Source organism: Procambarus clarkii, chromosome 46 (assembly GCF_040958095.1).
Source record: "Procambarus clarkii isolate CNS0578487 chromosome 46, FALCON_Pclarkii_2.0, whole genome shotgun sequence".
In the NCBI taxonomy this organism is placed as follows: domain Eukaryota; kingdom Metazoa; phylum Arthropoda; class Malacostraca; order Decapoda; family Cambaridae; genus Procambarus; species Procambarus clarkii.
Window position 1 is genome coordinate 13,544,922 of NC_091195.1, and position 16,395 is coordinate 13,561,316.

The 16,395-nt window shown below is 41.3% G+C and overlaps 1 protein-coding gene across 1 annotated transcript in view; it reads left to right on the forward strand.

The window, feature by feature from the left end:
- The window catches only part of LOC138350540 (uncharacterized), a 50,632-nt gene extending 37,310 nt beyond the window's left edge, over window positions 1–13,322 (forward strand). The window contains exons 5-6 of the mRNA XM_069301548.1: window positions 7,015–11,821; window positions 12,086–13,322. Coding sequence (XP_069157649.1) covers window positions 7,015–7,035 — 21 coding nt within the window. The 3' untranslated portion in view covers window positions 7,036–11,821; window positions 12,086–13,322. The remainder of the gene's footprint in view (window positions 1–7,014; window positions 11,822–12,085) is intronic.
- Window positions 13,323–16,395: the final 3,073 nt, after the last annotated feature.

Consider the following 16,395-nt stretch of genomic DNA (forward strand, 5'->3'; position numbering starts at 1 on the left):
TTATAAGTAGCCTCATTCAACAGCCTAGTGCTGCCGAATAATTAGTTAAATCATTATTTGTGTCGAGGTACAGATAGCTAGTGTATTATACATGAACAAATCCACAAGGGCCGTGACGAGGATTCGAACCTGCGTCCGGGAGCATCCCAGACACTGCCTTAATCGACTGAGCTATGACATGGTTAAATATGTTGAAACCGAAGTTCTACTGAACTTACTGGATCCCGTAGCCTCTCCGAGGCATAAACCAGGGTTTTACACAACTCCCCCCTGCACCCGAGCTATGTCTTGTGGATTTGTTCATTAGATGCATCACGTTAGTGTGATCTCTGTGTGTATTATACATGTTAGGCTTATACAGAGGTTCCCCCCCTTCAAGGTACTGATCCTCCCCAGGATGCAACCCCACAACAGTTGACTAACTCCCGGGGACCTATTTACTGCTAGGGGAACAGAGGCATCAGGTGATAGGTAACGTGGTCCAACCATTTATGTCGTGCCAAGGATTTGAACCTGGAATTCCCGATTGTGAGTCGAGAACGAAGCCGACTGTACTACCGGGGCTCAATATATATGTATATGGAGTTTTGAGGGAATAAAGATTGATTATGAGCGATAGGTATAGTAATTGATAATTTTGGATAGGTTCATATTTAAAGGTTTTTCCTGTAGATGTTGTTTTGTTTGTGAATATACATATATATATATATATATATATATATATATATATATATATATATATATATATAGATATATATATATATATATATATATATATATATATATATATATATATATATATATATATATATATATATATATATATATATTTTGGTAGCAGTCTTTCCTGTAGACATATATTATTAAATATGACCGAAAAAGTAAGATTAATAATTCTAACACGAATTTTCTCAATCTTTCGTACATTACGCTTCACTGTTGGAGGTAAATCAAAAATCACTTCTCCAAAATTCATTTTTATTTCTAGTCTGACGCGACACGGGCGCGTTTCGTAAAACTTATTACATTTTCAAAGACTTCACAAATACACAACTGATTAGAACTAGCGTTTCCCTGATTTTATATCTACATTTGAGTGAGGTGGGAAGGGTGATGTGGCATTACATTTGAGTGAGGTGGGAAGGGTGATGTGGCATTAACACAAGACAGAACACTAGAGGATATTAATAGGGTATTAAAAGTATCAACACAAGACAGAACAGAAACAATGGGTATTGAATAGAAGTGTTTGTAGAAAGCCTATTGGTCCATATTTCTTGATGCTTCTATATTGGAGCGGAGTCTTGAGGTGGGTAGAATATAGTTGTGCAATAATTGGCTGTTGATTGCTGGTGTTGACTTCTTGATGTGCAGTGCCTCGCAAACGTCAAGCCGCCTGCTATCGCTGTATCTATCGATGATTTCTGTGTTGTTTACTAGGATTTCTCTGGCGAGAAATCAAAAAACAAAACCATCGCCAGAGAAATCCTAGTAAACAACACAGAAATCATCGATAGATACAGCGATAGCAGGCGGCTTGACGTTTGCGAGGCACTGCACATCAAGAAGTCAACACCAGCAATCAACAGCCAATTATTGCACAACTATATTCTACCCACCTCAAGACTCCGCTCCAATATAGAAGCATCAAGAAATATGGACCAATAGGCTTTCTACAAACACTTCTATTCAATACCCATTGTTTCTGTTCTGTCTTGTGTTGATACTTTTAATACCCTATTAATATCCTCTAGTGTTCTGTCTTGTGTTAATGCCACATCACCCTTCCCACCTCACTCAAATGTAATGCCACATCACCCTTCCCACCTCACTCAAATGTAGATATAAAATCAGGGAAACGCTAGTTCTAATCAGTTGTGTATTTGTGAAGTCTTTGAAAATGTAATAAGTTTTACGAAACGCGCCCGTGTCGCGTCAGACTAGAAATAAAAATGAATTTTGGAGAAGTGATTTTTGATTTACCTCCAACAATGAAGCGTAATGTACGAAAGATTGAGAAAATTCGTGTTAGAATTATTAATCTTACTTTTTCGGTCATATTTAATAATATATATATATATATATATATATATATATATATATATATATATATATATATATATATATATATATATATATATATATATATATATATCATGTCATCAGATGACCTCCTGGGGGTCATCAAAGCATCCACCACCAGAACTCTTCCCCACATTCCTAAAACAGCTCGCCCATATGCAGCAGGGAAATATACAGACCTTTTAAGGAAAGTAAATGAACGGTCTGCAAATCTTAATGCTGCAGCCACCATCAAAGCATGGCATAATTTGCTCCTGTTTGGCAATATTTGCTTAGGCGTACCTGCAAGAGGAGGCAAGTCACTAGCCTCATCAGTCACTAGGGCAATAAATAATTTCCCCAGAGCTGACAACTTGATCCCCATCCTTCCTCAACGCAAAAACCGTCGTGGCAGACCCAAGAGTTCCAATGACAATTTTAAACTAGGAACACAAGTGACCAAAAAAATGAAGAGGGCAACACAGTAGGGGCAATTAGGTTACTTACCAGCGAAGACACAATCGCCCCTAGAAATACCGCTACCGCCAACTCGCTGAGAGAGAAGCACCATCCTAGAGTACCGTGGGAACCCACTGCTCAGAACACAAATGTCCCAGACATGGGACCTCTATTCCTCCAAGCGTCAGAGGTATACAAAGCCATCATGTCATTTCCGCCAGGCTCGGCAGGGGGATACACTGGAGTAAGACCTCAGCACCTCAAGGAGATGGTAAACCCAGTTCTCGGAGAAGTTGCCAAGACACTATTGTCAGAGGTCACGAAGTTTGTCAACGACTGCCTCTCTGGGTTGATCCCAGATACAATTAAACCCTTTTTCTTTGGAGCATCACTTTGTGCCCTCAAGAAGAAAGATGGTGGAGTCAGACCCATTGCCGTGGGTAACACACTTCGGCGCCTTGTTGCTAGGGCAGCTGTCAGAAAAATTAGCATAGACGCTGCGACGATGCTTCGACCCCATCAACTAGGTCTTGGTGTCCCCCATGGCTGTGAAGCAGCAGCTCATGCAGCACGAGTCTATATCAAGCACCTCCCAGAAAATAAGGCATTAATTAAATTAGACTTTAAAAATGCCTTCAACCAGGCAAAAAGGGATGTTGTACTGGAAGCAGTTCGAACAAGCTTTCCTTCTCTACTCCCCTTCGTCTCAGCAGGGTTCAGTAGGGAATCGACGCTGCTGTTTGGGGAACATGAAGATGTTTCTGCAGAAGATGTCCAACAGGGAGACCCACTTGCCCCTTTTCTTTTTTGCATGGCTGTTAAAGCGGTCACAAGCAGGTTGACCAGCGAACTCAACATCTGGTTCCTGGACGATGGCACCCTGGCAGGGACACAGGAGTCCCTGCTAGAAGATCTACAGTTGGTGAAATCTAAGGGAGAGGAGTTAGGATTCACCCTAAACCCATTAAATTGTGAAATCATCTCATCTAGCTAATCAACCATAGCTGCAGTGCGAATCATATTGCCAGGAGCCCAAGTGATCGCTCCCACCGACAGTGTGCTGCTAGGGGCACCTCTGGGCTCGAACGCCATTCAGATAGTCCTCTAAGAAAAGCTGAACGACCTGAGAAGGATGGAGGGAAGAATAGGGGCTTTGGACGCCCACGATGCTCTGTACCTACTCACAAGGTGCCTGGCTTTGCCCAGACTGACCTATTTCCTAAGGTGTGCTTCCTCCTTCGACAGCCCAAAATTAACAGAATATGACACACTCCTAAGGTCAATAACCCTGAAAGTGTTAAACCTCTCCCTGCAAGATAACCAATGGGACCAAGCAACGCTCCCAGTTAGACTCGGGGGGATAGGTATTCGCAAGGCGACACAGCATTGCCGGCATTCTTATCCTCGACCAGTGCAACAGGTGAATTAGTTAAGGAAATACTACCGGAATACCTAAGAGACTCCATTGGGATTCATGAGCCCAAATTCGTGGAAGGAACCGGTCAGTGGGTCACTCTTGTCAACTCTCATCCTCGACCGACTTTTCCAAATGACTGTAAACAGTCCAAATGGGATAGCCCCATAGTGGAGAACATCGCCACATCATTGCTGGAGGCAGCTTCCAGGAAGGACAAAGCGCGTCTTCTAGCTGTGCAAGCGCCCCATGCCGGGGACTTCCTGTTGGCAGTCCCTAATTCCGCCTTGGGTACCCGCCTGGACCATCGGACCCTAAGTATTGGTGTTGCTCTGCGCCTTGCCGCCCCAATCTCCACCGAGCACCTGTGTATTTGCGGCCATGCACGGGCAGACCAATACGGCAGCCATGGTCTCATCTGTCGTAAGACACAGGGAAAGATTGCCAGACATGAAGCAGTCAATGACATCATGAAGAGAAGTTTGGCTTCAGCTGGGTGTCCAGCACAAAGGGAACCTCAGTTGTGCAGACCTGACAACAGCCAAAAACGCCCAGATGGAGTCACCCTGCAGCCGTGGAGGGAAGGTAAACAGGTCGTGTGGGACTACACGTGTGCATCTACATTGGCTGATACCTATCTACCTTACAGCACAGCTGAGGGAGGCGGGGAGGCCACCTTCAGGGAGACCCAGAAAACTAACAAGTACAGGGACCTGGAACGTCCGTGTCGCGTCACGCGCCCGTGTCGCGTCACGCGCCCGTGTCGCGTCAGACTAGAAATAAAAATGAATTTTGGAGAAGTGATTTTTGATTTACCTCCAACAGTGAAGCGTAATGTACGAAAGATTGAGAAAATTCGTGTTAGAATTATTAATCTTACTTTTTCGGTCATATTTAATAATATATGTCTACAGGAAAGACTGCTACCAAAATATACTAATATACTAATATATATATATATATATATATATATATATATATATATATATATATATATATATATATATATATATATATATATATATATTATATATATATATATATATATATATATATATATATATATATATATATATATATATATATATATATATATATATATATATATATATAATACATAACTCCACTTTATTTAAAATTTCATAACAAAAAAAAGGGTTACAACACTGGTTACATTGGTTACATGCCGGGTACAAGGCTACTCGTCACAGGTTGTAGAGCTCCACCAGCTCCTCAGATGGCGGGTTGGAACCATGGATGCAGTGAGCATTTCCTCTCTGGTTTGCCCCATTATGGCGCTGAAAGAGGAAACTGGCGGCTCTAGGGTCTCTAGTGGTCTCTAACAACACTTATACCCCAGGCACCAAGTGTCTCGGAGGCAATGGGGACAAAATTGTAGTGGTGCTCAAGGTCTCTGTATTTACTCGACTTGGCTGCTTCCCGGTGATTGGCAGCACCTACTACCTCTGCAGCACTGAAGGTAACATAGGTGTTGGTTAAAGTTGAAACGTAAGTGTAGTCCCATACCAACTGTCTACCATTCTTCCAGGGGTTCACTGTGATCCCATCTGGGCGACCGACAGGCTCATCAGAGTTGCGGGACATTAGGTAACGGGGCTCTCTCTCTGCTGGACAACCGGCTGTAGTAAGGATTCTTTTAATAATGTCATTAACCTCGCCGTGTCTTGCATGCTATCCTCCTGTCCTTTGGCAGAGAAGGCCATGCCGTCCGTACCTGTCGGCCACTGCCTCACCACAAATACACCTGTATTTGGTGTGGATTGGGGCAGCGAGCCGGAGAGCCACAGCAATTCGGAGGGCCTGCGGTGTGAGACGGGTGCCGGTTGATATGATATATCTGAATATTTATTTAATATGATATGATACAAGACGCTAGAGCTTGCGCCCTCTTTGGATCCCACAGGTCACTTAGGATGGACCATAACGCTAAGCCGGATGAGGAAGCATTTTTATTAGCTGGGAAGGGACGCTGATGTGAGGAGACATTGCAAGGCCTGTTTCTCGTGCCAAAGGGCGGGGAAGAACGTCCTTGCTATACCAAAGGATGTGATAATAAAGTGTTAATGGACTTAACCACATACTTTGAGTGGACGATAATTAGCGAGTGAATTATTTAGACAAGACCCCAGAGCTGTTGAACTCTAGTCTCATTTTGGCCATATAAATATATTCCAAGATGCGAGGGTCTAAGTGGTTACAATAGAAAGCCACTCGTTGTGAATGTGAGTGTGGCTCCTAGCTGAAATATTAAATACAACCATTTATGGTGTTACAACGTGTAGTTGAAGAACACATGTCGCTGAAGAACACATGTCCCTAAAGGACTCATGTCGCTAAAGGAACCTTTTCACTAAAGCTCTCTTCAACATCTTCTTAAATTCCATGCTATAAAATCAGCAGTAAGGATGCCATCGCCTTCTTGTTCTATCGCAGAAACTCAGTAGCTTGGGCAGTGAATGTACAGTAGTGCACGTCTACAGGTATTACCCTGGAAGCTCCGACCAGCATGGATGTGGCCGACCTGTCTTCTCTCCCATACGAAGGTGATCGGCTTCCCTGACCATCCACCGTGACCTCACAGATGACGACCCCGACCTTGTATGGTGTTGTGATCTGATAAGTCAATTATGTCCTCACTCCAGAGGTGGACACTATGATGACCTGACCTTCCTGGGTACTCTTCTCACCAGTACGTATATATTTTGATGCATTTCCGGAACAACCAGAGTTCCTTGAAGCTCTTCTTTGGCCTCTAGTATCATTATTATTATTGTATTAGTATACTTTGTTGAGATGCGTCTAGTATAATTCTGGGCACTGATTACCCAACATTGCCTTTGACTAAACAAGTTATTATGAGTCCTTATTAACCCAGATCAATTTTAGCACACTGGTTTGGATTAATGCAAGCTATAATGCTTATATACTTCAAATTAACCAGACGTGCTGCTCATCTCAGCAAAATGTTAATTAATCCATGCTGTATTTCTCTGATATAAGTTGCTATTTAGATGTGTGACATAGCCAGGTTTGGCCTTCACGTCTCCTGATGCTTGCAGGCGAGGGTATTGAGACACTGATTCGAGAACTTCACGAGAGGAACGTCAGCGCTGACAACCCCTGGACCATGTTCTCAGCGCCACAGGGTCAACCCGGCACCACCCAGGCCCTGGCCGCCTCGCTACGCCTCTCCGGTCTCTATGTCTTCTAGGGCCTGCAGGACCAAGTCGCAAGATGATCAAACATTTGGTTCCTGTTAAAATATCTATGAGACAGAAGGCTCTTATATATAATCACAGACTTGTTAACATTTACCATTGTTGCTATCTGTTTAGTGCAGTTGTGCTTAGGTATTTCTGATGCTGTATATTGTGAAAAATGTATTGAATAATTAGTTATAAACTCAGCATTACTTCCCAAAATCAAGAACTGGCCAACGAAGTTAATCTTTTCCTACATGAAACTAAGCTCTCTTCAGTTCAAAGTTTAAAACCTGAATTACATTGAAGCCACTAGAAAATAGAAGAGGGAAAAAAATAAGGGAAAAGTGCCAAGCCCTTACAACTACATAGCACTGGATTTGGGATGGGACGGGGGAGGGGGGAAGGAATGTTGCCCAACCTCTTGGACGGTCGGGGATTGAACGCCGGCCTGCATGAAGCGAGACTGTCGCTCTACCGTCCAGCCCAAGTGGTTAGTTAAAAAAAATATGATGGAGAGAATATTTGTCAGCTTTTAAAACCCACTTAATACCTTGCTATTGCAACAAACTTTCTCCCAAGATGAATCAGACCAATAACAACTCCTAGCTGCTGTCATTATTTCCTCACGATATTTCCCCTTGAAACCAAATGAGCGGACCGTGTCAACTCGTGGTTAAGGAACTACGGGACCAGCTGAATTACAAACTTCAAGCAAGCAGGTGAAAACAAAGCAGCACACAGAAGAGGTACCAAAGTATCTACTGAAAACATTAGGAAAATTCGTGTGAAATTACATAGTTGTTCGTGAAGATTATACCTTATCAGAGCTTCTGGGTCTGGAAAACCCACTGTTTTCGTGAAAAACTGATTCAACAGGAATAGGCAGAATCTTTCCTTTCAACTGCGTCAAGTTTGTAAGAATTCCAATATGTTAATCAACGATTTCTTTGTCAGAGGTGGTAAAATACCAGTGAGGAAGACCGACACTTGAAAAAACTATAAAATAGCCAATGCAGCCCATCCACTGTAGATAATGCAAGTACTTGCCTGTAAAGTTGCCGCCCATTTGGGTGGGTGTGGAGCAAGATTAGTAACTGGTAACTGACTCCATAGATATAATGCCTTTTATACAGACTTGCCAGCCTCATCTTGAATCACATGATATAAATGGGCTATTGATATATGTATTTGTGTATGTGTATATATATGTGTGTGTGTAAGTGAATACATGTATGTATGTGTTTACTAGTTGTGTTTTTGCGGGGGTTGAGCTTTGCTCTTTCGGCCCGCCTCTCAACTGTTTACTAACTAACTACTAACTTACTACTTTTTTTTTTTTTTCCCACACCACACACACACACCCCAGGAAGCAGCCCGTGACAGCTGACTAACTTCCAGGTACCTATTTACTGCTAGGTAACAGGGGCACTTAGGGTGAAAGAAACTTTGCCCATTTGTTTCTGCCTCCTGCGGGAATCGAACCCGCGCCACAGAATTACGAGTCCTGCGCGCTATCCACCAGGCTACGAGGCCCCCGTATGTATGTATGTATGTATGTATGTATGTATGTATGTATGTATGTATGTATGTATGTATGTATGTATGTATGTATGTATGTATGCATGTATGCATGTATGTATGTATGTATGTATGTATGTATGTATGTATGTATGTATGTATGTATGTATGTATGTATGTATGTATGTATGTATGCATGTATGTATGTATGTACATGTATAAAAGTATGTAATATTTAAAAATTGTGTAACTAGATTCAGAAGTGTTACTTGCTTAGCTGAATGAACAATGGGGTTCAGTTGGTGAACCCACCATCTGCCTCTGTAACCCCACTGTGGGTTATCAGCTGGACAACCAGTAGGTGATCGACCCATAACTTTGGAATACTTTCTAACTCAAGGCTTTCTTAATCTTAACTAGAAATATAGCCGTACCACAGCTATGCTTTTTGCCATTTAAGGGGCTCGTTGTACGAGGAGTATTTTTCCAAGTATGAAAAATAGTGAAAATTTTACACAGATCTCCCGTTATTTGGCATTAGCCTCGTGAAAATTTCATCCCAATATGTTAAGAAATGGATTTTTTATACGATTTTTTTTAATAAATGCGTCCGCGATTGGCAGTAACCGGTAGTGATAATAACCATAACACCTCCTATTTACTAGCAATTAGGGATAAGGAGATACATGCACCTGTCTGGTTCACAAACAAGACAAGTAGTAGAAAGGTCTACAAATTGTATATGCAGCTGGTGCCACCTGGAGGACCAGATGTCACACACAATAATGAGTTATTATGCTGTATTTTATTATATATTATATAAATACATTGCCCAATGGCAATATTTCTTATGTCCCTCTGTACGAAAAGATGACAACCACTTTTTTTCTCCTCTCCTGGGCAGAAGTTGTGACTTTTATTTCTTTTTGATCGATTTATTTACAGATTTCAAACTCTATTCTCTTTGTGTAATTAGGTTGTATTGATGAATGAGGACCAGATGAGATCCTTATCACTTATATATGGGCAATAAAGTTACTGCAATATATATGTTTCCTTAAAGAACATAAGAATGAAGGTAACTGCATAAGGCTTACTGGCCCATACGAGGCAGCTCCTATTTATATCCACCCAATCTCATTCATGTATATGTCTAACCTACTGTTAGACACTTAAGGGGCCGAGTGTCTGTTTTACAGTTATCACTAACGTATCCCTATATTCAGTTTTTTGGTGGGTTATTTTTTCTTGACATCAAATCAACACATGTTGACCTACAACTTTCTTATATTCGAGTGCGAGTGTCAATAAATGTTTATTAAAACATACAAGAGAATTCATTAATTAAAACTACTCATAATCATTGTCAATATCTTCAACTTCAATTATCTCTAAAACAGGAATTTCAAATTTAAGACTTTACTAAAAAATTTAGTTTCTGACCGATTCTCACCATTTTTACCTACTATGTGCAGAGTTCTTAGTTCTAATGTTTCCTTGTCATCGTTTAGTCATAAGGCCATAACTTTTGGAATTATAAATATTTTGCGTATAAATTTGGCAGACATTTGGAAGGCCACATTCAAAAAATGTTTTAGAGTAAACTATACCATTAAAGAATAATTTTCGGCAAGGAACATGAACGTTATATGCCATTCTGGGACCATAATGAATAAAATATCAATTGGTCTCGTTATAAGACATAAGTTACTAATTTGAAGTTGTGAAATTTGCTGTTTTTCATTTTTTTTCTTTTCATTGTATAATGTTGATCATTAGGAAAAGCTGGAGCATTTACCATGAAGATTTTTTATATTTACGTTTCTGTTCATGTTTTCTTTGTTCACTACTTTTATTGTCCATTACTTTTGTTGTCCATTACTTTTATTGTCCATTACTTTTGTTGTCCATTACTTTTATTGTCCATTACTTTTGTTGTCCATTACTTTTGTTGCCCATTTTGTTAAAGTCGTCATAAAAAGAAAGGTGAAACGCCATGCAACCTCTGAAGAGTCAACAAACACAACACATGTACCCCCTATTAGACTATTTTACAGGAACTTTTCGACGGCTCATAAAACGGAGGAAAGGGTCCTGAAAGATATTGTTGATAGGAACGTTATCCCTACAGACAAAAATCAGAAAATACAAATGACAATTTACTATGAAACCAAAAAAACGGCAAATCTACTCATGAAAAACTCCCAGAACGCCTTGAAGGAAACCAACGTCGTCTATGCCTTTAAATGCCCACTTGGGGACTGTAAGCCCCAAAGAACTCAGCATATAGGCAAGACAACAACGTCTCTTTCCAGGCGACTAACAATGCATAAACAACAGGGCTCCATCAAGGAACATATAATCTCTTCTCACAACCAGACCATCACCAGAGAAATCTTAACAAAAACACAGAAATCATCGATAGGTACAGCGATAGCAGGCGGCTGTCGCAAAGTGCCTATATTTCCTCTGATACAGCTGTCATATTAGGATTACTCCCCTTATTGTGAGTGCCCTTTGACAGGTGTAATTGAAGGGGAAGAAGAAGAAGCAGAATTAACACAAGTTACCTAGTACACCAGTGTTGATGCCACAAGGAGTTTTCATCCGTGTTCATACTTGTAGTCTAAGCCAAAATCAGCCATATAAGATAAGGCCTCCCCATTTAATTACTAATATGTGTAGTCTAATACTGTAGTGAATGTCTACCAATCAATAATTTTGATTGCTAGACTATGAATATAAACCATGAACCCCCAGAATGTGAAAGGAAGCGATCTGTGGGACATTTAAATCATACAGTCCAATATAAACATCATACAGTTTACTACCGAAATGAATAAATTAACGTAAAAATAAATTCCTAAATAAATTACTATAAAGTTTATTGTAAATTAATAAATTGCTGTATAAATATCACAGGTCTGTTTCCCCGAATCAGGTGAGAGGACCTCTCCTGTTGCTGCGGGAGAGACTCATAGGGGGAACGTTTCTCTCACCGTGGGAGGACATTTGCTGTGCGAGATTCACTCCAAACTAAAAAGGTACGAGAACGTGGCGAGAGCACACCTGGAGAAAACCCAGCTCAATATGAAGCAGCACCATGATAAGAAGTTCCGGGCGAAGTGCAGATGTTTCAAGCCAGGTAACTTAGTCTTAGTTCTTAAAACACGAGTGGAAGCTGCTATGGAGCACCAGTGTGAAGGTCCGTTTGTAATAGTATCAAAACGTTCGGAGTTGACCTATAAAGTCGGAGTTTGAAGGACCACTCTCACATCTTGGTTGTGCACATTTATCAATTGAAAACTTTTCAGGGTTCCAGGCCGGTGGCATGTGTAGTACAGGATGCAATCACGCCTGTGAATTATGTAAATAATGAAGTGTCTAATCATATCTCTTGTCATTCTAGCTTTGTGGAGATGTTGGGCAACTTGAATGAAGAGAAACGGGGAGAGATGCAAACTCTGCTAGACGAGTATGGTTTTTATGTTTGGAGAGGTGCCTACCCAGACCCATGTCATTAGCCAAGATATTCAGCTCACAGACACCAGGCCTATTCGTATGCACCCCTACAGAGTGTCGCCAGAGAAGAGGGCTATTATGAGGAAAAAAGTGGAGTTCCTCCTAGAACATGGTCTCGTTAAATCTAGCCAAAGTTGCTGGTGCTCTCCCTGTTTGTTGGTTCCCAACCGGATGGGAAGTGGCGCCTGTGTATTGATTACAGGCGACTGAACATGGTAACTGAAGTAGACGTTTTCCCCTTACCTTTACTTGAGGACTGTATCGACCAGTTAGGCCATTGCCAGTTTATTTCTAAGCCAGATCTGTCAAGGGTTATCACCAGGTGCCCTGGACAGACCGAGCGAGTGAAGTGTCAGCATTTTAACACCAGACGGTGTTTATCAATATAATGTAATGCCGTTTGGCTTGAAAAAACGAACCAGCAACTTTTCAAAGATGGATGAATTAACTTTTGCAGGACATTTCCAATTGCCGTGCATACCTAGACGACGTTGTCTTGTTTAGTGATTCCTGGCAGGAACATTTACAGGGGTTGAAAAGATTATTTACCACTTTCACAAATGCTAACCTTACTGTAAACCCACGAAAATGTAATTTCGCCAAGGGGGAACAATTGTCTATCTGGGGCATGAGGTTGGGCAAGGTAGGGTAATGCCTTTACCGGACAAGATTAGTGATAATGTTAATTACCTTATCTTGACCAACAAAAAGCAGGCACAGTGCTTTTTGGGGATGAGTGGCTACGACCGAAGGTACTGTACAAACTTTTATGTTATAGCCTCACCTTTAACAGATTTTTTGCAGAAAAGGGTTAAATTTAAATGACACCCAAGGCCAAGATGCCTTTGATAACTTAAAAAGTATCTTGTCCTCATCCCCAGTTCTCGCTAGCCCTCAGTTATTTCCAACCTTTCATGATGTACATAGATGCTTCCGACTTGCGTGCAGAAGCCGTCTTACTCCTAGTTGGACCTGATGGAGTGGAACATCCCATGTATTATTTTTCAAAGAAGTTTAATAAGACGGAAATAAATTATTCTGTAGTAGAAAAAGAGGCGTATGGTCTTGTCTTAGCATGTAAGAAATTTGAGAATTACCTGCAGGGAAATAAAGTTCATATCTTTTTTTTTGGATCATAACCAATTGGTGTTTATTATAAGATGAAACTTAAAAATCAGAAAATCTTACGATGGTCACTGTTTTTACAGGAATGTAATCTCCATGTCCAACATATTCCTGGAAAATTTAATGTTCTGCTGATGCCTTGTCCCGGTGTTTTCCTTCAGAAGTCCCCGAGAGTTAAGGGACCACCCCGAGATATCCTGACCTTGTATGTGCTTTTTGTTTATGTATTTGGGCAGTAAACAGTGCTAGACTAATATGAGTAGAGAAGTTACTATTATAGATGTGTTCCATCCTTATTGAACTTTATTGTTCAGGGTGTTGATATGCATTTTTTTGTGTCGTCGTTGTTCATTGTATGCCTCTACATATTTATATTTCTAGGAAAATTTTGGTGGTGGTCTATTATATTATGTACTACTATGCCTTCACCTGGTGTTTAATTCTTCTTCTTGATAGTAGGTGCAGTTTGTATGAAGGGTTTGTCCTCTCGATGACTGCACCAGTACAGGTGTTTGTAGACGCCTTTATGTTGAGGATGAGAAGAGTTTCAAAAGTGCTTGTTGCGTTGTGATGTAGACAGAGGAGCGGCGACTAAAACAGGTGTACGTTAGAGGGAGACTTGCCGCACCGTAGGGCGGTGTGTTGTGTTTATGGCGTCAGCTGATCCTTGGTACTGCGACGAGGCATTTGTTTTCTGTGTTCAGCTGTTGATGGCGCCAGGTATAAATGTGGCGCGGGTCAGATGTGACCCAATTTGTTGGTCGACTGGAGATATTTAGCCAGTGCTTTGACTATTTGGTATTTTTCCTATAACGTGTGGTCACCTCCTCCTAATAAATGCTCGATGGCAAAGGGTATTTTCATGTCGCTATCTATGTCAGCTATTAGAATGTGTTCACCTACAATATACATATTTCTTAGTGATGGAGGGATGTTATGATCCAGCATATACCAGTTATGCCTGGTATACATTGTGGTCATTCCTTAATGTCAATGTACAGTCATTATATATTGATTTTGCTATATCTTGCATTATGTCCTTATATTCCTGGTTATGCTATCATGTTATACCTGTCATATTATACGATATTATGTAGACTATGTTATTAGTATATATTTATTTATATTGATAGGATGTTGAGTGAGTCGGGCCGGCCGGCGAGGCTACTGTATTACACCCCCCCCCCTACACACACACACCCATCTACAGCTCAGGGGATGGGTGTGGACCACACACCCATCCTCTGTGCTTTAGTTGACCCCATGTCTATCCTGTGTGAGACAGAGGATCCCCATACCTATCCCATGAGTTGTAATGGCTTCCATACCCATCCTGTGGATTTAATTATGGTCCCTATGCCCATCTCGTATCTGGAAATGGACACCATACCGTTCCCGTTGACGGTAATGGACCTCATACTTATCCTGTGAGCGGTAGGAGACTCCAATGGTAGATTGCACGGAGTAAGATTGGATAATACCTTAAGGATATTCTGATTTTTTTTTTTTAGAATATGGGGAAGGAGTTTCACGGTAAATTATAATAAAATGTATAATGAACAATTATAATGAAAATTCAAATTAAAAAAATAATCACAGTGAGATGAAAGTGGAATATAAAAATGATGGCATAGGATAATTAATAAACTAAACTAAATCCATCCTGTCGGCAGTGATGGAACCCCATACCCATCCTGTGGGCGGTAGTGGACTCCCCATACTCCATGCAATGAGCAGTAATGGACCCCATACCTATCCTGTGGGCGGTAGTGGACCCCAAACCTCATGCAATGAGCAGTAATAGACCCCATACCCATCCTGTTGGCAGTAGTGAACCCCATACATATCCAGTGGGCGGTAGTGGACCCCATACACATCGTGTGATTAGCAGTGGACACCATATCTATCATGTTTGCAGTAGTGTACTCATAGTCATTCAAAGGTCACATCGTTTTCTATTTTCGTTCCAACAAACCGAACGTTTGGCACAAGAATCATTATTATTTATTTATTTTATTTATATATACAAGAGTTCTTACATTCTTGTACAGCCACTAGCACGCGTCGCATTTCGGGCAGGTCCTTAATCCTATGTTCCCCGGAATTAGACCGCCAAATCGTTTAACAACCAGGTACCCATTTTACTGTTGGGTAAACAAAGACTAAAGTCAAGGATTGACGCCCAGTAAATCTTTCCCGGCTAGGATACGAACCCAGTACAAAACGCTCGTGAAACGCCAGGCGAGTGTCTTAACCACGAGTGAGAGTGAGAGGCAATGATGAACCAGCTAGACTCGAATTGATATTCACACCGAATGAGTCAGAAATAAGGGAAGTCAAAGTTGAAGCCCCCCCATAGGAATGAGTGACCACAGTGTATTGACCTTTGGGTACTTCGTGGAGGTAGGGATAACCTATCCAAGGATGGGATCGGAGGGAAAAAGACTGAATTACCGAAGAGGAAAATATGACGAGATGAGGAACTTCCTCAGGGGAATACCATGGGAAACAGAACTTAGAGACATGAATGTGCAGGTCATGATGGATTTTGTCACCCAGAAGTGCCAGGAAGCTGCAGACAGGTTTATCCCCGTCCAAAAGGAGAAAAACGAAAAAAACAAAACATGGTTCAACCAGGAATGCAAGGTAGCGAAACAACTGAGTAAAAGAACATGGAGAAACTACAGAAATAACAGAACACCAGAGAGCAGGGAGAGATACCAGAGGGCCAGAAATGAGTACCACACAGTGAGAAAGGAAGCAGAGGGCAGTTTGAAAATGACATTACGAGTAAAGCCAAGATCCAACCAAAGCTGCTCCACAGCCACATCAAGAGGAAAACAGCAATGAAGGAACAAGTGATGAAGCTGCAAAAAGGGGAGAACAGATGCATAGAGACTGACAAGGTGTGTGAAGAACTCAACAAGAGATTCCAGGAGGTCTTCACAATAGAACAAGGAGAAGCCCCTGCACTAAATGAGGAGGCGGCAAACCAAGCAACCTTGGAGGAATTTGACCTCACCAGTGATGAGGTCAAAAGGTGTCTGCTGGAGCTGGATGTGACAAAGGCTG